Below are 24,151 nucleotides of genomic sequence, written 5' to 3'. Positions count from 1 at the left end.
TAAGTGATAGTTGTGTGATTCTTCTTTAGCTCAGGCATTTTTCCCTGAGTCAAGGCCATCCTCCTGAAACTACTCTCCTTATCCAGTTAGCAGAATGACACTACATTTAATCCACATTGAATACATAGGTGTATATATAATTCCCCAAAAGAATGGTCAAGCCAGTGATAAAGATGACATTTTAAACAAGTCTGAAACCCTCACTATAAGTGACAAATAACATCTTTATTACCATCAACATTTATGCCAGGTGCTGCTACAAATACTTTACGATGATCCTATGGGATGTGTACTACATTTTTCCCATATACAAATGGGAAGCCAGGGTCACAGAGGCCTTCACAGATACTTGAACAAAATGGGTACAAAATTATATTGGTAAATGAATAAATGTATTACTAATAACTATGCTCTGACGCTGTCATATAAATGAATCTCTTAACCTACAATGTTTCCCCACTCTTCCCAGCCTTTCAGACACAACAGAAATGTCACCTTTTAAAGAAAGTCTCCTCAAAACTTGAAAGAAAGAAAGAAAGAAAGAAAGAAAGAAAGAAAAAAAAAGAAAAGAAAAGTTAGTCTCCTATTAACACCCTGGCAAAATTATTTGCTCCTTCTATGAATTGTCTTTAATACCTAGAATGTATCTTTATTATAACACTGAAGTTTTTTTTTTGAAGTTTACTCAGTTAGAATGGGTTTACAATGACAATTCAATATTTTAATTCTTGAAAGAACTAACTGGAAAGCAAAGTGAATATAATTTACATCTGATGAACAAATGAAATAAACAGAAATGGTATATATCTCACTGGCAATAATTGATAATCATACTCAGAAATCTTTTCTGTAACATTTAGTACATCTATCACATTATAAGGTCTGGTATAGTTAAGTCTAATTCAGAAGGTTCAGTCTTTCTTTTAATATGTCCAAACAAAGCTTTATTCTTAAAAAAATGGGGAACAGACTTACCAGTCTCCTCCTTTCTTCTTCTACTGCAATGAGTAATCTTGCAAATTCCTTTAATGACTGAGCTATTTAGAAGATTAAAAAAAAATGCATTAACCTCTTTTCATTGCTAATATCTAATTGCACAGGAATAAACATTACAGTGAAGCTGATTATAAATGTGTATATATACTTTGGTTTTACACTTCTATAAGCATAGATCAGTATACACAGTAGGATCTCAATGACTAATAGCTATAGATAACAGATATTTGCGCACTGCAAATTAAAGTCTAGCACACACAAAGTATATTTTTTCTTCAAAGACACTAGGGAGATACAGTTTATGTATGTGATGTATAAAACTTAAATTAATAAATGAAAGTTTACTACTGAAATTGCTTCTAAACAGAATCCTACAAATAATGAATATATTAAATCTCTAAGAAGCAATAAATCAGCCAGATGCTGATTTATTTAGATGCACTTAGTATCAGCCAGTCATGCAACATCTCCCACTGACTTCTGTCTAGAAGCTCAACAGTTATAGATACTTAAACTAGATTCTGTATTCTGTATTACTCCAATATCAAGGTAGTTTAGACTGTGAGTCATCAGTGTGGCCAGAAGGACTACCAGCATCAGCATTTGGGGAGTTTGTTAGAAATATAGATTCAGGCCTCACCCCAGAATCTGCATTTTAATAAGATCCTCAGGTGATCCATTTGCATACTGAAGTTGAGAAGCATTGATTTACTTTTTTTCTTCTTTTTTTTTAAGTTTTATTTAAATTCCAGTTAACATACAGTGTAATATTAGTTTCAGGTGCACAATTTATTGATTCAACACTTACATACAACACCTGGTGCTCATTACAAGTTCAGATAGCTCTGTAAAGCAGTCCTTCTTCCACCTAACTAGGGAGAAGCTCTGCTTTAGAGAGCTATCACAACTCCTATTACTCTGGCTTGGGACAAGTATCAAATACTCAGAAACACTGGGAGAATAAACCAAAAAATAAATTGGGACTTACAATAGCGTATTCTTTAAAAATGCATAGTCCCAAATGGCAATTGTAAAACAGTAATTCATCCACATCAATTTCTATATCTTATACTTAACATAACTAAAGTTGGAATGTTTTGATTACAAAACTAACAAAACAAATAATGCAAATGAATGCAAAAATTATTTCTATTTAAGCTTTGAACCTTCCCTTCTATGTCTTTATTCTTTAGGCTCCCTACCATTTCCTTCCTACCCATACTAACATTAAAAACAGTCTGTAAGAAGAAGTCTAGTAAGTCTGGCATAAAGCCTACAATAAAGGCAGGTAAGTGAGGAAAATAAATCAAGAGTCTCAGAACTTATTAAGAAAAAGAATGTTTTCCATTCAAGAATTTGAAATTACAATCTAGGTTTTTTCCCTCCACTCTTTAAAACTACTAGGTTTATGCTAACTAACCTGGTTTGAAATACTATCCCTATGATTACTTCACATTGGATTTTTTTTCACAGTTGCCAAAAGAGAAATCAAAGGATTATCTGGGAGACTCAGATTAATCTGATAAACACATTAATGACCTTAGAGGAAATACAATTTTTTTTAATTTAGAAAAATGAGATTTTAATCTCTACAAAAATAACAGTATCAATGCTACAATACAACACAGTTGTGACAACAGTAAGTTGAAGAGAAAAACATTTCACAAATATACAAAAAGTTTTAACTGGAGTATATAATAGAATATTAAAATTTTATACTTTGGGTAAATAAAGCATTCCATCATCCTGGCAACTATCTTGCCATAAAGAGCTCTATTGGTAAGCCTGAAGAAAAAAAAGTCAATAAAATCTTGGACAATGGAAGGCATTATGTTGACATGCCTACAGAGAAAGAAACCAAGAGATAAATCAGTTTGGACTACAAGAATTGGAGGCAGCAGGTACTCCTGAAGGTGAGAAAATAAGAGGTGAAAGAAAGTTGATAGTAAGTTTAAAGTCTGTATAAAAAGCACTTTAACCCCAGATTTCAAACTCAATGCCTCCCAAACTTTTTAATTTAAAACAAAACAAAACAAACAAAAAATCAACTACCCTCATATGCTTCTTTTATGGGAAGCTGCTGGATAAGGCACTCTAACAAAACATGGGAATAAACCAAGAAAAGAGGATATGGGACCTAGAAGTAGGAGATCCAATATAGCATAGGAGCAAATGAAATTCTTATGTCAACAGAGAGATATTGCAGGTCAACTGCTGTGCAAAAGGTTCAAAGATCTTATCCAGACTGGAGCAATAGGTTACAGACCAGGAAATGTCTCCAGAGAATAAAAGTAGATCTGATCAATAACCTGATGTATCTGAATGTAATAAAAGGAAATTTATACTCTTTTAAAAGAAAATTCAAAGGCAATTATTAACTCCTGGGAAAACAGTTATATAAGTAACACCATCAAAATAAATGAAATAACTCAGTTGTAGTACATACAAAGTCATCATGATATAAACATAACAGTATAAAATGAAAAGAGGGTATCTAAGACTGGGGAAAAAGTCAAGTGTTAGCAAGATAATTATGGTCTTGAAAGAAACAGAAGAAATGGCTAAAAGTTCAAAGTGGTCTTTGTGAGTAGTTAAGTCTGCTAAGGACTTGTAAGATGAGAGGCTGCTAGTTTTTAAGTCTAATAAAAATTTTTACCTTTTTTTAAATAATGAAAAATAAAACATGCTATAAATGCTAAAGGCTAAATGCACATACTAATTTTCCCAAAGAATTAAGTAAATATCTAGCACGTAGAAGCCTGACAAGGTTTTTTATTTTGTTTTGTTTTTGTTTTTTTGAGAACAGGTATTTTTGGAATAAATGAAGACATAGCTTGATTTAGAGTGTCAGGAAAACACAGCCCAGGAGGCAACCACTGTCTCATGGAGTAGTGTCCTAGAGTAGTCCCAGGAGCATCATCCCATAACAACTTGGAAGTCCACAGGCTTCCCCAAGTAACTACTACTTCAAGAGTAAATCGTACAGATGCCTTAAGTCAAATTTTGGTTTTAAGTAAAGAAACTCAGATTCTCATTTTGATACTGTTGTACCTCTTTGTCTAAAAATTAATGATGCTGTTTCCTGCTTAACTTGAATAGTTTTCTGGTCTGTTTCCCATATAAATACTATTTATAGACTCAGTACGATAATAGTTTATTATAATGAGAACGTCTGAGGAGAAAAATTTGAACATGCAAAAGCAATTGCATGTCTGGTTCCTCACAACAAAAACTACTCTCCCTCCAGCAGTTTTCTGGGTCTGCCCCAATTTGAGAGTAAGTTTTGTTTCTTCTTTTTCTTTTGTTGATTTTTCAGGGAAATTACTTCAATTATTATCTGAATGTAATAAAAGGAAATTTATATAGTATAGTCTTTATATAGTATTTGTTCTTTATATAGTATAGTCTCAGTTCCATAAAAGTATGTTTCTTAGTCCAAATGAAGATACTCATGTTTGTCATTTGTCCTACACAGAAATGAACAGCCAGGAACATCATTTCATCAAATAGTAATAGCAACCTACTTTTTCAACCCATATCTAATGCTTTCCCCTAAGTCTTTTTATTAATAGTTCCTCTAAGTTTTGCATTAATAGCTTACAAAGCACAGGACAACACAGAAAGAAAACAGGAATTAATAATCCTATAAAGCAGGTATAAAATAATTCAAAGTATTGTATAAACTGGGTTTTAGGGCAAAGGGCAAAGGACTGATAGCCAGTGACTTCCTAGCCTGGCCTATGCTCAAAATCTAAAGGAGCCTCTGACACAGTCAGATAGATCCAAGCTGCCTAGTGTACCCCAGCAACTCCTCTGAGATGAGAAGCCAGTATTAGAATTTCTGGTGCCCAGGACCAACAAATGCCTTAAGAGAACATGAAAACTCAGAGAGAGTCTAGTCCCCACTGACCTTGGGCACAAAACATACAAAATGACTCCTCCAGCACCCATCTCAATGATGTTGACTCCTTGAGCAATTTCTTCTAAGACTTTACTTAAGTAAAATCCAAAAATATTTTTATTACATGCAAATTCTAATACCCAAATACTTTCTTTTATAAGCAACTATATGTGATGTTCCATACCTTGTTTATCAATGTTAATATTTACATAAATAACCATTTCATTATCTGATTTTGGGGATCCAGACTAACATCAAATTTAATAGCTGGTCTTGCAATTTTAGATTCTCCCCATACATAGTTGGTATGACAGGAGCTTGATTAAGTGACAGCAATATCCCAAAAACAATATTTAATACACAGTGAGCTTTAAATAGATGTTCATTAAATGAATTAATGAGTTTAGTAATACATTTCCACGATCTATTTGCTATATACAGAGAAACATACCAACTCATATTCTAGGCTTCATAAAATTATTTTGAAAAGGATAAGCCAGATACTTTGGAAAATTATGTTAGCTATCCCCATTCTTGCCACCTGCATGAAACTTTCCTGGCTGTATTCACCAGTAATAATCTTTCCCCTTCCTGACCATCTGGATCATGAGATTACTGGAGAGCAATCAAAATCAGTTTCATATATAGATGTTAACTTTCCAACAAATTGTTGAGGTTAAGAATATTGTTAAAGCTTCCCTTTTCATCTGTCCAATGTGATGTTGGAAAAACACTTGGAACAATAGGAATTTATTATTCAGGTGTATTTATGACAGGTCCCCAAAGTAAAAACATTCAAAAAGACAACTGCTGAAATATATCTACACAGTGAGGAAGTCGGATCATGGCTTCCATATTTACTAATATCATAAATTCTAAAACATTCCTGAATTGTCTAAAATATCTACTTCCTAACTCAATCTTTTCAGCAACCTTAACTTCACCAGACTATTTTTGAGTATGGAAAACCTGGTTAGTGCTTAGAAGTAAAAATGAGAAAGAATAAAGAAAATTACTCCCTGTTCATTGTTGACATGACTCCATTACTGTAAGTACTAAGCATTATACTATTAAAGGTTTCAACAATTGATCTGTTTGAGCTTTAAAGATTTCACAACTCAGAGAATTGAGAAAGCATGTCTCTCTCATATCCAACCAATATTTATATCATAATCAGATAATGATATGTTAAATATTTCTCCCAGGAGTCTTTTTTTCTCAAACCTAAGTAGCATAAATACATACCCAAAGAGAACTACAGATCGCAAATTCAGTCACATATACAATTATGTCAGCAACACATTTTTTACTTATTAAGTGAGCAAATCAACTATGACATTCAGATTTGCTGATGAATAGGGGAGAACTGAGTTAGCAGTAGGATTTAGACTTGGTTAAATCTCAAGGAAAACATAAAAACCTATAGAAGTCTATAGAAGCCAGACTGAACCCATGTAATCATTTTAGAAGTCCAGATAATGTTCCAACAGTCACTCTACTATTCTATCTGGGTGGACGACGTAGGCTATCAAGGTCTTTCTTAGTATCCTTCTGGCAATGACTTTTTTCCACAGGGATAGGAGAAAAGCAGTATAATACTAAGGATATGAGGATATGAGCCAGAGCAAGTGAATTCATCATATGCTTCTAGATCTGGCCACACTGAAAAAAATAAAAGTGGAATCAGTATACACAGCCAAGTGATACTCAGCAGTACATTATGAAGCATGCAATGATCTAACAGGGCATCACATCAGCAGTTCATGCCCGGAACTCCCACTGAGGAAGTTTTAATTATTTGAACATTTGGAAGATCAAAGATAGCACAGTAACTGAATAGCAAGCTTTGGTTCAGGAACAATTTAACTCATAAACAAAGCAAGAAGCAGGATCATTGTGGTATGCCTGAAAAAGAAAACAGACAGCGAAATACAAAAAGTGACACCAATTCTCCACACAGTATCAAGTAGATATTGTGCATCTTTTTAACAATTAACACCCCCACTTGATGGGCTGCCTACTGTAATACTGAACATTATTTGCAACCACAAACTCTTGTTATTTTTGGGGAGCCACAACATCAAATAAGATTGTTCCACTCTATTTGTGGCTTCAGGCTCCATGGATGCCTAGTTACAAAGCCAATAAATTGCTTCTTAAACCAACAGGAAAAAAAAAAAAAATCACAGGCCTACTGCTGAATGCTGATAGGTCACTGTACCCAAGTACTCAGAGGCACTCAATCTTTCTTCTAACACTTCACAGCCCCTTAGAATCCAAGGTCTCATGAAAACCTAGAAATTCTAGTTATCTTTAAGATAACTAAACCAAGTTCTCCACAACATCCTCCTGGTGGTTAATTTTTTTTTAATTTCCAAACATAAATCAAAGAGACTAATATTGAAAACAAATCCCTATAAACTTGTATTTAAATTCTTCTTTCCTGACTTGTTAATTTCAGCCATTCAAAAAAAATGAATTCTTGCCATATGCAAAGACACGTGGATGGAACTAGAGGGTATTATGCTAAACGAAATAAGGCCATCAGAGAAAAACAATTATCATATGATTTCATTCATATATGGAATTTAAGAAACAGAGGATCATAGGGGAAGGGAGGGAAAATAAGACAAGACGAAATCAGAGAGGGAGACAAACCATAAGAGACTCTTAATCATAGGAAACAAACTGAGGGTTGCTGGGGGGGGGATGGGGTAACTGGGTGACGGACATTAAAGAGGGCACGTGATGTAATGAGAATTGGGTATTATAAAAGACTGATGAATCACTGAATTCTACCTCTGAAACTAATAATACACTATATGTTAATTAATTGAATTTAAAGAAAAGGAAAGAAAAAGAAAAAAAAATTATTCTTTCATATCCTACCAGTGCATCCCTGTATAGCATTGCATGCAGGTGTGTTAGGTTTCAGCAAATATGAGATGTACCAGGTTAGAACACATTAGATACTATTTTAGTAATAAAAACGTATTTGATGTTATAGCATAGTTTGCTAATTAAGCATTAAAGAACAATAAGAAATGCATAGCCTACAAATGAAAAGTCATAAAATTAAACTTTTGTGAAGTTGCCCATGTATTCTGAATAGAGTTAAAAACCGCCACATCTCTGCTTCATCACTTGTCCATTACTATCAACTGTGCCATGTTTGTTCCACCCAGGACAGAGATACCAATCCTGACTACACAAGACAAAGGGACAGAATCCTCACTTTGGAATTCACAATATCCAGCCATTTCTTTCTACTTTCACTTGCTCCTATTTATCCTCTAACTATACTACCCAGACTCTCCGTTAGAGTTATGGCCAGTAATCTAGTCTCCTTTTAAATCCCCAACTCCTGTTCTTCACGCCTCCCTCCCTCCCTGGGTTCCGACATTCCATATGTCTTCAGGCACTGACTCTATGAACATGGCTTCAACATTGCCCACCACTGCACATTTGGGCTGAGATTCAGAACTTGTGGCAAGACTGTCAATCTTTCACTCTTTTCTGGTCTAAGGTGATATTCACTCTGGTTTCTCTTATCCTCACTGGCATAATGGGACTCAAAGAAGAGTGTACCCCTTCTTTTCCAGGGGTTTCACCTGTAAAAGAGAGCTACGACAACCACTGCAGATTGTTAGGATTACCTATTGCAACTGAGGAAAATTAGGACTCCAAGTTGAAAAGTCACAATGGAGGCACAGAAGTAATTCTACACTATCTAATGGCTTTTCCTCCCCAGATTGTTTCTGAATGGAGATAGGGCCTTGTAGTAATAAGTGCTTTGAAACTGCTGAACTACAAAGTAGTTTGAGAGTCCTAGTATACTCATGCGCATACATGCAGAGCATATATGTTATATAATATTAAGGTCAAATTTTGCCAAATGAATACATACAAATATAGAAAGACAGCCTTTCAATTTCACACAATTTCAAAACTTCGTTCTAGCTGGTTTCTTTGAAGATTTCACACCATCTCGTTACTTCCAATGAATTTCTTCTGAATCAAAAATCTTTCACTCTTGGGAATATATGTTAATATAGTAAGTATTATTGTGCATAACACAGTCTCCAAGTCACATATTTTTGTTTTCTTTTGAAGCATACATTTTAGAAAACCTGTGCTATTCTGATGGTGTCTTGTTTTGTTGGTTTTTATTTATTTGAGAGAGAGAGCCTGCGTGAGCTAAGGGAGCGGTAGGAGGAGAGGTAGAGAGTCTCCAGCACACTCCCTGCTAAGTGTGGAGCTGGACGAGGGGCTTGATCTCATGATCCTGAGATTGTGACCTGAGCTGAAATCAAGAATTGGACACTTAACTGACTGAGCCACCCAGGCACCCCCCTCTTTTTCTTAAAGATCTAATGTTGCCTTGTTTTATTTTAGTTTTATTTTAGTGTCATTTGACCTGTTTCCCAAAGCCAAAACAACCTCCAATCCAGAAATGTAGACCCCCAGTATGTAGATCACTCAGACTTTGGAGCACCTCTACCAAGAGGCAGAGATGTCACACATACTATCTCATTTAATTCACATCATGGTATGAGGTGATGAGAAAGAGAGTATCAATCACCTGGAGTAACCTTCCCCATGATCTCAAAGCTAGTTAAGTGGAGAAGCAGGTATTTAATTTTGATTGTTTCATTCCAAAGTCTCTTCTATTCCATCAAACCACTATTGCCAAAGGAGGGGGAGAGAGCAGGAAGGAAGGAGACAGGGAAGGTAATGCCAGCTTACTACCCTGCTACATTATAGCAAAGAACAGGCTTATCATCTTTAAAAGCAAACAGTCCCAGAGCTGTTTGTGCTCAAGGGGTAATCAGGCCCCAAATATCCTGCCTTAAAGGAAACAATCAGTAATTTGTTGCTGACAGCCGCTTACACCAAACCTGCCAATCCTTCCCACCTCCCAGCACTCCTTCACATTCCACAAAGGCACCCCATTCATACTCCTCCTCTGCACCCAATCCTCCTGCCACCACCCTACTGGACCTTCAACATCCGCTTCCTTGTCCAACATCCAGCTTCTCTTTTCCACAACCTCTTGACCTCCAGTGACCTTCTCTCTGCAGTAATTCACACACCCACAAGGACACTAAGAGTTCAAGCTATCTAACCCCTTTGCTTTTGGTTTCTGGCAATTCCTTTATTCAACTCTAGTTTACTCCTAATCCTATTTCCCACAGTGGCTATCTAAAAAGAATTTTCTTTCTCAAGAACCCCAGCCCCAGCTTCCCCTCACTCACTGGTACCAGATGGCCTAGCCTCCTGCTTCTCAGAGAAGTTCAAGACCCTCTGATTAACACTGTATTTATTCATTCTCTTCAACTTGCCTGCCTCAGAAAAGGGGCCCTCTTTTTCCCAAAAGCTAACAACTCCCCATGAAGCTTCTAACCTTCCCCTTCCCCATCTCTAGCTACATTTCTGTCCCTTCCATCACCACTCTTCTCTCCACACAGCTACTTCTCCTCCTCCCAAGTCTAAGAAGTTACTCCCATGTACTCCTATCCTTGTAAAGGAGGAACAGCAGGGAGATATGAGGGGTCGGGGGAGGAAGAGATTTATTTGACACTTGCACCAGCACTGCACACGCTCTTTAATCCTCAGTACCCCACAAGGTGGTCACAAGTAAAACACCGAAATCTCTCACCATTCTGTTCTTCAAATAATGAAACTGAAATACAGAGGTTAAATAATATCCAAGATCATAGAGCTAAGGACTTGTAGAGTGAAACTTTGAACCCCCACGAATCACATGAAATGTATCTACTTTTCCCATTTCTTTAGGCATGGTCCTACACCCCCAAGCTCATGAAACTGAGCAAATCCAGTTACCTCCCAAGAATTTCTACTAGAGAGTCTTGTCTGCATCTCAAAACTTATGTGTCAAAAGTTGACTCATAATTTCACTCTACACTCAGGTACTGCCACATATAAACACATAAATGGGCCCATAACACCATTCTGCTAGTAACTCAAGTGATGGGATTAACTTCAGTCCTCCCTTCCATACATCCAGTCACCAAATACTGCTGATCTCTCTCCTCTACCCTTCCTCTTCCATTCCCATAGAAAGATACCACTTCATCTCTGCTGCCTAATGGTTCCATTGGGAAAATGCTGGGCATCAGAGATCTGGTGATCCATAAAGCACAAACTCTGAAATAGACTTTTTCCCTGTTTCAGTACCTTCTCCAGTTGAGCCCCCCTCAGTATTAACACAAGTCTATTGTTGAGAGCAGTGGTTTTCCACAGGCTAGTATCAGACACCAAGAACCTCCATAAAATTGAAGGCACCTAAGGTTTCATCCCAGGAGATTCCACCTTCCTTCAGGCCTGGGGTAGAGCCCAGGAACCAAATTTTTAAGGCTTCCCATAGCTGATGCTGATAACAGGCAGTCTGGCAGCTACTGGCTTTAGCGGAAGGCGGGCAGGGGAAGAATGCATGCTTTGCATGAGGAATTAAGAGTTAAAACTATATTTAAATAGAAAACAGTATACATTTTAATAAGATTTGTAAAAATTATCTCTATTTCCTCCTTGAAGCTTATCGGTATTTTCAATGGCAGCAGTACTCTTGGCCCTCATGGTTATGGAGGAAATAAGACATTACCTTTGAGTCCCAAGAATAAAGCATGACCTGAAAGCTCTTCTCTCCATAGCACTTTGAATCATGACTCAGCAACTATTCTGAATTCTATCTATGTCAGAGAAATCACTCAGAATTAGCCTTCTTGTCCAGCCACATATTCCTAGACTAGTACATAAGGCAAACCTTTTTTTTAGGCCTAGTTTCTTCCCCTCAACCACCAGACCTCTCTTTAGTGTTCACATGTTTGTCCTTGCCATTTGCCAATGAGCTTTCCAATAATCTCTGGGTGTCCATGTCCTGCCTCCTAACTCACTTATTTCAAACACAGTTTTTAGAACTATTGCCTTTCTGGTCCAAACATTTTACATCAAAACTGAAACTGTACTTTTATTTTTTCATTCACATTTAGAAATGTTCTCTCTTGGTCCATAAAAGATTTGCTGAGGAAGGCAATCTTTGACTTACTCTGGCAAATACTTCCATGCTATAATTCATCACATACACAGATGCCAGAATAAACCTCCTAAAGGGTAACTTCAATCAAAGCCTTATGTGTCTCTTGAGAACATGCAAATGAAACTTTAGACTATATGGCAAAGCCCTCTAAGATATTCTCTGGCTTTCAATCCTTGTACTAGTTAAAAGGACGTTACCCCTTCGTTTTCTTCAAGACTGAATATATCAAGACAATGAAATTTAAGTACACAGACTAAATACGCCCAAGCAAGGAAAGAAGTCTGTGGTCTAGCACAAAAGGATGTACTGGAGAAATGCTTTTACATTCTAAATGCTTCAGAAAAAAATCAAGTGCTTACAGCTAGCATGGCTCAGAAGTATTTACTTTATGACTTTTGTACCAAGGTTTCAAATCTAGAAATGGGTCAGTGTTTTCATGGTCATGTGAATTTTGATTGATTACACACGGAAAGGAAAATAAAACAGATTCATTTTATAAGCAGTTTGCAGTGATACCACTATCTTAAAATTAGCTCTCTCTGCTTTAAAATTACTTAAGAAAATTTTTAGATAATATCCTTATTTTTATCTCTATGGCACTTATCAGTCTAACTTCATATACAATGAACTTAATTATACATCTTATCACCTAACTCCTCTGACAAATCCCCATGAGGGTGGGGATTATTTTTCTGTTTTGCACAATGATGTGTCTTTAGCACTCAAACAGTGTCTGACAAATCATATGTGCTTGATAAGGCTTTATTTTATTTTTTATTTTTTAAAGATTTATTTATTTGAGAGAGCGAGAATGAGAGAGAGAGAGAGTACATGAGAGGGGGTAGGGTCAGAGGGAGAAGCAGGCTCCTCGCTGAGCAGGGAGCCCGATGCGGGACTCGATCCCAGGACTCCGGGATCATGACCTGAGCCGAAGGCAGTCGCTTAACCAACTGAGCCACCCAGGCGCCCCGATAAGGCTTTATTGAATGAATGAATCAGTGAATGAATCAATGAATGAATCAATGAACGAATGAACAAGTAAACTCAAGAGTAAAACTTCCTGACCTAGGAGCCAGGCAATCAAGGTTCTGATACTGGTGTGACTTTAGCAAATCATTTCCCTGTGTCTAAAGCGAAATGATAGAGTTAGCTCCCATGTTCTCCAAGGTCTCTTTCTACTCTAACATATTAAACTTGGGATTCTAAGAAACCAAGCCTACATTTCTAAGTCAGACGTAACACTTTCTGATAATTTAAACAAACAAAAACAATAGCCAGTACAACTCCCCACCTTCCCACCTCCACACATACATGAAGAAGGTATGAGAATCACCCTAGTACTAAAGAAATGCAGCTTCTGGACAGAAAGACATAAAGCAACTGAGATAAAATGTTATCTTCAAAAGCTGTTTTCAAAGCAGACTATATTCAACATGAGCAGATAAACTCCAGTAAGTAAACTAGGAAATTACTAACAAAACTATAAACTATGCACCTAATACCCACACAGGACACCACTTACCTTTATGGTACCTGATGTTTACCAACAGGCAATAAAACATATTTCTGTTATTATGCAAAAAATTATGAAAAAAAATCATCATGGGTATGTTTTGATTCAGGCTTGCAATTACAAGCAAACCATATGACTCCAATTTTACTAAGACCATTCTATTCATACAGAAAATAAAAGAGATGTACTCTAAGTGTGGTTCTGTGGGTCAATGCAAATGTAATAAAAAAAAAATAGGTATCATATCCATAAGTTACATTATTAAAGTCAGGCTACCCATGACCTGTTTTCTCCTGGGCCCAAGCCCCGAGATAATGGCTTTTTAAAAACATTTTTTAAAAACTCATCTGGGGGCGCCTGGGTGGCTCAGTCGTTAAGCATCTGCCTTCGGCTCAGGTCATGGTCCCAGGGTCCTGGGACCGAGTCCCACATCAGGCTCCCTGCTCGGCAGGAAGCCTGCTTCTCCCTCTCCCACTCCCCCTCTTGTGTTCCTGCTCTCGCTGTCTCTCTCTCTGTCAAATAAATAAATAAAATCTTTTAAAAAAAATAAAATAAAATAAAAATCAAAAAAATAATAATAAAAAAATAAATAAATAAAAACTCATCTGGGGCAGCCTTCTTAAATTTTCCATAAGGCAGTCAAATAAACCTTTTTAAAATGTAAATATAACATCACTTCTCTGATTAACACCATGCAATGCTTTTCATTACCTTTAGGTTAAAATTCCATATCCCTAACAGGGCTTAGTAAGTCTTGTCTACCTGCCCACAACCTTCACACATGCCATTTTCCTCCTGGGTATCTCCTTTGCTCTCAAGGTCTTTATTCACCCCTTCTTTGGATCTGGAATCTGCTCCCTACGCCCCCTTCGCCTACCATTTCTCCATGACTAATTTAAACATCACTTCCTCAGAGTGGCCTTCCTCCATCTTCCCACCCACCCAATTGGACCTGGTCTATCTTGAGTATGTATGATCTCTTAGCATAATATACTTTACTTTTATAGTATTCAACACAATTATAGCTTAACTGTGGTTGGTTATTTAATGTTGGTCACCCAATGATAATATAAATTACTTAAGCCACTGAAAGCACCTTAGACCTAGTTGGCACTTGGGTACTCAGATAATAAATGAGTTTTACTGGTAGGAAATACAGGCATAGGCAGGTTAAAAATAGTGGAAGAAAGGTACAAAAGCAAGTTCCTGACTCTAATCTCTGGTCCTTTTACTTGTTAAAGTAACCAGGTTAGGCCCAATGGAGTCACTCATGCTAAACCCCCCAAACCTTAAGTTTCTATCCTTGCTCTCCCAGAACAAGGCCTAAGTCAACCAAACACTGCTTGCTTGCTCAGCACAAGTTACCTAACCCAAATCCAAAACTTCCCTTGGCTCCATATAAGGAAAGTAACCGTGCTTTAGCCAATCACCAAACTCCCAGTATAATTTCCTTGTTCTTGTTCACTTTGGTCTAAAAATCTCTTGCCTCCTACAGCTCTTCAGAACTCCTTTCTACTGCTAGATTGGGTGCTGCCTGATTTGTGGATTGCTTAATAAAGCCAATAAAATCTTTAAAATTTACTCAGTAAATTTTATTCAACACAATTTGGACTATCGCTCTTATAGAAGACCAAAAACTGTTAGTTGTCAACTAGTCATGGCGCCTCACTGCATCTCACTTTATTCAGTAGATGCTCGAGTCAGGTGTCTCAACTTTTCCGCCTCTATGCATAAACACAAAAGCGCCGGGACTACTGACTTCAGGGATACCAAAATACTGTAGAATAGGCATATTCACAAATACAGAATTTGTGAATAATGAGGCTAAACTACATATTCCTGCATCCCAAATTATATAGGGCTACAGCATTTATTTCACTGTCTAGCCATTTTATTGAGATTTAAGCTATCCTAAGTAACTAACCATAGATAAAAGTTTTTTCCCTCTCTATCCACTCACCTTGAAATCAGCCTTCTTTAAGTTATGTTGTCCTAAAAGGAGTATATTGCTGCCGTCTTAGCCTCTAAGTCAGTGCACTCCAAGAGGGCAAGAGCTAGTAGCTAGCTACACCACCAGGTTCCCAGGGATTGGCACAGTGTAACCTAACAGTCAACAAACAATAATGAAACTAAAGAATACAAAAATCTTTAGCTCTGGTTTGAAATATTTAGAAATACTAAGAAATTTGTTCTAAATGATTCTCAAGTACATGCAAAAGTTAGGTGTGTGTATGTGTTTGCATAAAATTTAGTTTATTATATTGAAAAGAATTATACTAGACATATCCAAATATATATATATTTTATTCAATATATGACTCTGAAATTCTATTTATGTACCTTACAATGATTCGTTTCTATAACTAGGTCTTGCAGGGGGACTATTCATGTAACAAATATTTACTAAGCCTCTGCTACAAATAAAGCATTTAATTACTAGTACTATACAGGAATAGAAATATAAGTAAAACTTTCTAACCTCCAAAAGCATACAATTTGCTGGAGTTGATAATAAAGTTCTCTATGTAACATACTAAACTACTTTTTATTAAGCAGATCACTAAAGAAAGAAAAGGGGTTTCAGGGGATTAATATAGATCAGTAAGTTAAGACAAATTTTTTTTTTTTTCTTTGAGACATGTGACTTGTGACATAAGCTTCAGGTTGCTTTTCAGAGCCTGAAACTTAAAAATCTAAGCCTTTTGGGATACCTGGGTAGCTCAGTCGGTTAAGAGTCTGCCTTCAGCTCAGGTCATGATCTCAGGGTCCTGGGGTAGAGTCCCGCAGCAGGCTCCTTGCATCAGGCTCCTTGCTCAGCAGGGAGCCTGCTTCTCCCTCTGCCTGCTGACCCCCCACCCCCATGCTTGTGCGTGCTCTCTCTCTCTCTCTCCCTCTCAAAAATAAATAAATAAAATAAAAAAATAAAAATAAATAAAAATAAAAATCTAAGCCTTTCAATTTCAAATTAAATCAAATTACATACTTTAAAACACAGAGCTAATATGATAAAAACCTCTCTCAAGTGGGATTTTTTTTTTTTTTTAAAGACAGGAACTCCACCTGAAATATGCAACTTTCCCAGCTGTTTCAATCCTTAATTGTGGGTGGTTTCTGTGTGGGTGCAAAAATAGGGTGGTTAAAAAAAAAATGGAGAACAATAATTCAATTGTCCAACTGAGAGCCATTAAAAAGTAAAATATGCTTCCTCTACAGAGTTCAAAAGAAAATGTTATTTGTATAAACAATTTAGGCATTTGGAAATGTTCCACTTTAATAGAGGACTTCCTGATTTATATAACCACATTTAAGTGGGTTATAATGAGGTTTTATAATAAGTGATAGGTTCTCTTTTGATTCAGCAAATGAGAAGGTAATTGTTTCCTAGAATTTAGTAAAAATTACAGGTCTCTTTTTGAAGAGTTCAGTTGTGGTTGGTAATGATATTGTCTCTGGTTTGGAAATTTTTTCCTAAGCAATGCTCAAGAAGAGTTTCATGGCCACACTCCACCTTCAAATATTAGTAATAATCTGTATGGATGAGTATTTAAAGTTCATCACCACATTCTGAAGAAAATCTTTCTAGAAGCATTTCATAATTTAATACTTTAAAAGTTGAATTTTATTAGTTTAAGTTGGTTCTTTTTTTAGCTAAAATCATTTATGATCATTTAAATGCATTTCCTGGTTTATAAACACAACAGTTATTATTTTTAACCTGAAACACAGGTTATTACCTCAGAGTGTTTTTATACGACATAGAAATCCCTGCGAAACACACAAAGCAAACCATGTGCCATGCCTTCAGACTACATTCTTATTTATCACTTGCAAAACTGGATCATATAGTACCTTTCCACTGGACCTAACAGATGCATTCTCAAAGTGGATGGATTTATTTGGCAAATGATGTATGCATTTTCCCCATAGTACTTTCTCTAACAAGGAAAACGAAAGAAATTTTCCAACCTCTCCTTTGAAGAATTTCTTCTACTTCCCACCCTCTGAAGAGGCATCAGTGATCACTCTCAGGCTCCTATCTATATACCAAGGTGACTCAGGCTCACAGGTAAGTCACTTTACCACCATGTCATACTTCTGAGAGGTAACCAAACAACAAATATTTGCACCCGGGCAAAGCACTGCTGGCTAGGAAGACACAATAAAGGTCCCGTGACTTGAAAAGTCATTATTTTAAATTTGTGTCCTGTAGTCTCACCTTTTGACATGTTCTCCTAAAGAAGGTACAGGAAAGAATCAAAAACATAGAGTATACTACAGACAACAGAGTACACAAAACTTGGTTCAGTGTGAGTTACCATCCATCAATCTGTACACATATAATTTGTACGAAGATTTCCATATAAAAGGTTTTTTTTAAGATGTAACACGTCTTTATTCTAAGAACTATTAAGCACTAACCATTGTTATTGCTATATCTGCATATCTGCATTCAAAACAGTAAATACATGAGCTATGTCAGAAATATATGAGCAATTATTATGAATATATTTTGATCTGAATTACCTAATGGATGACCTCATTTCTGGACTCAGAGCTGGGAGCCATAACCTTAGTTGACAAGCGGTTCTGTGTTGTCTGTCTCCACCACAGGAATTTTCTGTTTAGGTGTGTCTAAAGGAATGAAGTCCCCACCTAAAATATTTACTAGCAAACTGACTCTCCTTCTTGGTAAATGTTTAATCTCTTGAGAGCAAGGTTCATGTTGTCCAAGACTTTCCTGAGAGTTACCACAGGCCATCATACAATACTGCTAACCAAGCTGTTTATGCACAACTGCAACTGGACTTTCCAATGGTTTCCAAGATTACATAGAATGAACAAGATCTGCCTCATATTAGTGACTAACATTTCTATTGGCACTAACTCAGCCTAATAATGTCTGATTTTTAATCTAGACTTTTAAGACTCTGGTTAAAAGTGATTTCAAATTATAGGCACCAAATGCAGGAACAAGACAAAGTTGCACGCCCCAACCTTGGTATGGACATAAACTCTGAAGTGATCCACTGAGATTTACAGTCTTTTATTATCCTATACTCAGGTGCTAAATTAACCTAGCAAAACAACCTGTCTCATAGGTAGATTCACAGTAGGAACTGTGAGCTTCTATTGTTGGAATGAGCCAGTGTAAACAGTGTTTTCAAAAGGAGACTAATTTATTTTCTGTAGAGATCGCCTTTTATTTCCTACTAGTAAGGTTTTAAGGCTAGGCACATGACTTGGGAAGTTATCCTTCCCACCTGTGTACATACCAGAACTGATGCACATGGGCATTGTTTTTTCGCATTTACATACATATTACTTACTGTGTAAATATAGTTAAATGATGGTACATTTTGTATCTGGTCTACCCATATAATTATTTAAGGAGGATTGAATCTTATACCAGTTTGTAATCACTCTGTACCCTCCCTCACCAATTTCTAAGCCCCTACTGTCCAGCTACTAAACTCCGACTTACTCCTAACTCAAAGTCTTTGCTCAGTTCAAAAACTAAAGAAGTATAGAAAGTGGGCAATTAGAGCAGCCGTGAAAAGTTAAGTTGGATGCATTCAATAGGCTGCTTCCCACTGGGCTGGCTCTGCAACAGGCAGAGAAAAGGGAGCTAGCAAAAGCTCACATGCAGTTCATTTATCCCTGGAAAAGGGAGGAGTAATGACTTCTTGCTTCTTTTGAATGGAAAGGAGGAAGCTAAAGGGAGAGCATGTATCCCTGTCCTGCTTGGGACTTCAATTCTGGAAACAACTGACCTGTTCTCTAAGCCGGAGAAATTCCACACCGAGTCGCAGACAACTAACTACATTTTGCTTCCTTCCAAGCCAGCAATGTTTGACTAGCACTAAAAAACACACAAAGTGTGTTTTTTAGTGCTAGTGCACAAGGTGCACAAGGCCAAAAGGGTGGGAACAGATGAAGAGTGGGACTGGCTTACAGGCCAGACACAGGCCTACTCACCTATAAAACTCCTGGAACAGCTTCCACAAATCAGGTAATTACACTGATATGAAAACAGAACCTTCTTTTCCTTACATAGCTCAAAATCTATTTTTCACACTATTCCACTGTAAACACATTGAAAGCAGACATCTCAGTCATCTTCCTACCACCTTCCCACCCATTCCCACCACAACTCACATACAAAAAGACTGCAAACGTCTTGATTATACAAGTTATTTTTCATTGACATTGCTTGATTATAAAAGATGAGTTTTTGTAAGTCATCATTTTTAATGGTTCCATTTTTGGTAAGTCACAAAACTACTCTAGCTGAGAGTGCTGTGGCTAATACTCAAAGCTAAAGTCACAGCTTTCCCTACTTCATTCCCCTTTGGTTAAATCAGAGGAATAAAGAGGCTGAAACTGGGGCTTCAAGAAGATATTTTAAACAAAGTTGAAACTATGTACTTCCCACATAGAATTAAAACTGATGACAAAAATAAACAAGAAAACTTGATGGAGGTAGGAAAGTTCCTCACACAGCATCCACTCCAGAGTACCCAGCAGTCTCAGGGATACGTTCCTAGGTCACTGTCCTTGAAACAACAGCCTGCCATATCCTCGTAATTCTTCCATGTTAGAAATGGTTATTTAAGCCTCCTCCTCTTTATTATATAGTTATGTTTAAATGTTTAGAATGCATTTGAGGGTTCAGTATAAGGATAAAAAGTGTTGGACAGTGAGGATATAGGAACATACCTATATTTTTACATTTTTTTTCAGAAATAATTTTTTACACTACTTTTTGCTCTAAGTTAGGTTTTCCTAATAAAGTTTTAATGTCTGAATCACATTCCCCATAATAAGAGCTACATAAGTCTCCTGATTTAAAAGCATCAAGAAGCACTATATCTATCCTTACATAGCATTCATCTTCTGCTCCCCAACCTTTGATCTAACTCCTCAAAGCCCTCAAAACACTAGAATTTAATCCAGTATTCATTGCCTACAATAAACCTTCACCTACTGATCAATTCACACCTTTCAAATCTAATCTGCAAGAGACACAACATCCATTTAGCCAAAGTGGAAAGTGACAAGCAGACCAGTGTTGAAGATCAAATTCACCACAACCTGGGGAAATCACCTAACATCTACCTGAAGGGCTGCAGAGCATATATTTAAAAACCCTACCTCTGAAGTTACATGTGACTTTAAAAAGGTATTTTAAGTAAGAATTTTAAAGGAAATTAAGAGAAATATGTAGAAATATGTTTATTGTACTTTTTAACAAGATCAACTAGAATCAACCTGAATGTTCTATAGATTTTATTTCTTAAATAAAGATTTTATTTCTTTATTTCTTCTTTCTACATGGCTCAGTACTTTTCATTAGAGCACTGAGGGAGGAGGGGTCATTTATGATTTGTTTATTTCTTTGTTTCTGTATCTGAACCTGATGAAATATTTTAAGTCATGAAATTATTAAAAATCATAATATCTATGAAAACCCAGAGTATTTGCCATAATCCTCCTTAAAAGAAAACAAATTATATGTATATAATTTTATTAAGTATACATACACATATATATACAAATTATATATATATATAATTCTATTAGAAAAATATACAGATAAGTGAAAAAATTAAAATTTATAAGGAGAGTTATATCATTTATTCAACAATTTAACTGAGAGTGTACCATGAATCAGGCTCTAGGTCAGGTGCTAAAGCTAAAGTGGTTTTAAAAAAGAAAAGACAGGGGTTGTCTGCAATAGCCAAACTGTGGAAAGAGCCGAGCTGCCCTTCAACAGATGAATGGATGAAGAAGATGTGGTCCATATACACAATGGAATCTTACTCAGCCATCAGAAAGGATGAATACCCAACTTTTACATCAACATGGATGGGACTGGAGGAGATTACGCTAAGTGAAGTAAGTCAAGCAGAGAAAGTCAATTACCATATGGTTTCACTTATTTGTGGAACATAAGGAAAAGCATGGAAGATATTAGGAGAAGGAAGGGAAAAATGAAGAGGGGGAATCGGAGGGAGAGATGAACCATGAGAGACTATGGACTCTGAGAAACAAATAGGGTTTTAGAGGGGAGGGGGGTGGGGGGATGGGTTAGCCCTGTGATGGGTATTAAGGAGCATGGAGCACTGGGTGTTATACGCAAACAATGGATCGTGGATCACCACATCAAAAACTAATGATGTATTGTATGGTGACTAACATAACATAATAAAATTTTTAAAAAAGAAAAAAAAAAAGAAAAGACAGGTGCCTGGGTAGCTTGGTTAAGTGATCGACTCTTAATTTTGGCCCAAGTCATGTTCACAGGGTCATGAGATCGAGCCCCAAGTTGGGCTCCATGCTGGGGTGTGGAACCTGCTTAAAATTCTCTTGTTCCTCTGCCCTCCCCCACCCGGACTCCTGTACACTCTCTGTAAAAAAAAAAAAAAAAAAAAAGGACAGTTCTGGCCTCTGCCTTCTTGGAATTACAATTACATTACTAAGTGAATAAGTGAAAATAAATGCTCTTATGTAAGTATGTGGGTTTTAGTTTTTCTCTAAATAACAATGCTAATATGTTAGTATTTTAGTAATATTATGTAGGCTTTTTGGTCAGGTGTGTGTTACAAGGCCTTTGCTGGGGGCTAGGCATTTATGACACAAATGTCAAGAAGTGGCACACAAAAATGACAACTATAGTTTCAAGTGCCAGTGGTGCATCATCACTGAAGGTGCCCTTCCTCATACATCCTATAAAGAGAAAGAGAAGTCATGCTGAGGAGGACCATGAGGCAGTCCTCATCCTTCTTTCTACACGGCTCAGTACTTTTCATTAGAGCACTGAGGGAGGAGGAGTCATTTATGATTTCAAGAGACCAGCTACCTCTACATTCCTCTGAGTAACTAACACTCCTAAAGGAGCAACCAAATAAAGTGACACCTGGCACAGCACCTCGGAAAGACTGCCACCTTGAACTCTGAATTCTGACAGTGATTTATCCAGAAGGAACTTTTGTGAACGTAAGCAAGCTAAAGCTACACAATGAATCAAACTCAGTCAGCTTATCTTTTCCTGGAGCCTTTCTTTGGTGGGGATAACACTGCCCTTTCCTTTCAGAGCTAGGTTTGGGCTTGCTACTTAGGTTTTCAAAATTAAAAATATACTGTTTAGGAATACATATATAACTGACAAAACTATAAAAGAAATGATAAAGGAAGAAGAGAAATGTGATTGTGGAGGGGCATATCAGGGATTATAAATCCTTACTACTCCAAGTGTGGTCCATGGACCAGCAGTGTCAACATGACCTTCAAAAGTCTGTTAGAAATGCAGAATCGCACACTCCACCTGAGACCTTCTGTATCAGAATCCGCATTTCATAAGATCTCCAGCTGTTATGTAATGTGTGTATACACATTAAACCTCTAGAGTCACTGTTCTAAACACTTGTAATATGCTATTTTTATACCTGGAAGATGAGTACCTTTAGTATTATCCTCCAAAATGTACATAGTCTATACAGTCTTCTGATGATGTGACATGTCTCTAATTCAGCCTACAAATGGGCCCACTGTCTACAAACTGTTAAGTAGTAACTGTTAAAATGTGGGGGAAAGGAATGCTACATGAATCTGATCTTCAAACAGTACAAATTCAGATACAGATAAAACTTCAGGGATCACATAACCCAACCTCTTTGCTTTATGGGAAATAAAACCATCTGAATCAGGAAGGGGCATGCCCCCCAGGGTCAGACTGCTGAATTACTAAAGCAAAGTTGGATCAGAGCTCAAGTCTCCTGATCCTCAATAATATTTTATATCCTATAATAACACTGGTTTAATACATCAAGACTGAATTTTTCCTTTATAAACAAATACTCATGTTAAAAGAGAAATCAGTATTAAATTTTTAAAAAGTAAAATAATTCTGAAAACCAGTACCTTGTATATTTAATAGTAGATGCCCAATATGTATGTGAATGAATGATTCACTTTGAGGCAGAGACAAACATTGTTATCCAACTCTTCTTAAAGGGATGAGCTAAATTATAGAATGATTAATAAGTAATTTCCTTATGGAAAAAAAAAACAGAGTTCAATTTTTAGACAATTTATAATATAGCTCCTCTACAACAACCAAAAATCACCCTTATACTTTTATCAAAATCAGAATATTTTACATGTTTATTATTTGGGTATGTGAATCTGTTTGATTTCAGTGAAATCAGTATCTGAAGTAGGACTTTTAAAATTATGTAGAATATTAAAGAACAGTAATACTCACCAATACTAATTTCATCATCTGTTTCAGCATCACCAATACATTCAAACTGGAAATCTTGCAGTGACTGGGAAAATTTCTGTACTGCCATAGACAGATCTATAATTAAAAAGTTTAAAAAAAATCATAAGTTGAAGGTACAATGGAATATGAGATTTTCCACGTGCATTACTCTATAACTTCAATTTTAATACTTTATTTACCAGAAGCTTTTAAAATACCAGCTTGACAAATTTAAGCAGATTTTAAAGAGACTACTAAAAGAAATATTTTAGGAAATGGATCTGCTCTGCTCACAGGGGATTTACCGTTTAAGAAAGTTTTGGTGCCAGTTGTGTATTATCTGGAAGCCAATTCCCAAAGCCTTTATCAAAAAACTACCATTCACTCCCCACAAATGGAGAGGGAGGGAGGGAGGGAGGG

General features: G+C 36.5%; 1 protein-coding gene across 1 annotated transcript in view; it reads right to left on the bottom strand.

Annotated features, from left to right (window-relative positions):
* ARHGAP42 (Rho GTPase activating protein 42) overlaps window positions 1-24,151 on the bottom strand; it is a 277,264-nt gene that overhangs the window by 179,914 nt on the left and 73,199 nt on the right. The window contains 2 exon segments of the mRNA XM_021679062.2: window positions 976-1,037; window positions 23,732-23,827. Coding sequence (XP_021534737.1) covers window positions 976-1,037; window positions 23,732-23,827 — 158 coding nt within the window.

This window comes from Neomonachus schauinslandi, chromosome 11, assembly GCF_002201575.2.
Source record: "Neomonachus schauinslandi chromosome 11, ASM220157v2, whole genome shotgun sequence".
Lineage (NCBI taxonomy): Eukaryota > Metazoa > Chordata > Mammalia > Carnivora > Phocidae > Neomonachus > Neomonachus schauinslandi.
Note: the sequence above shows the minus strand (reverse complement) of the source record. Positions and strands in the feature narration are given on the sequence as shown.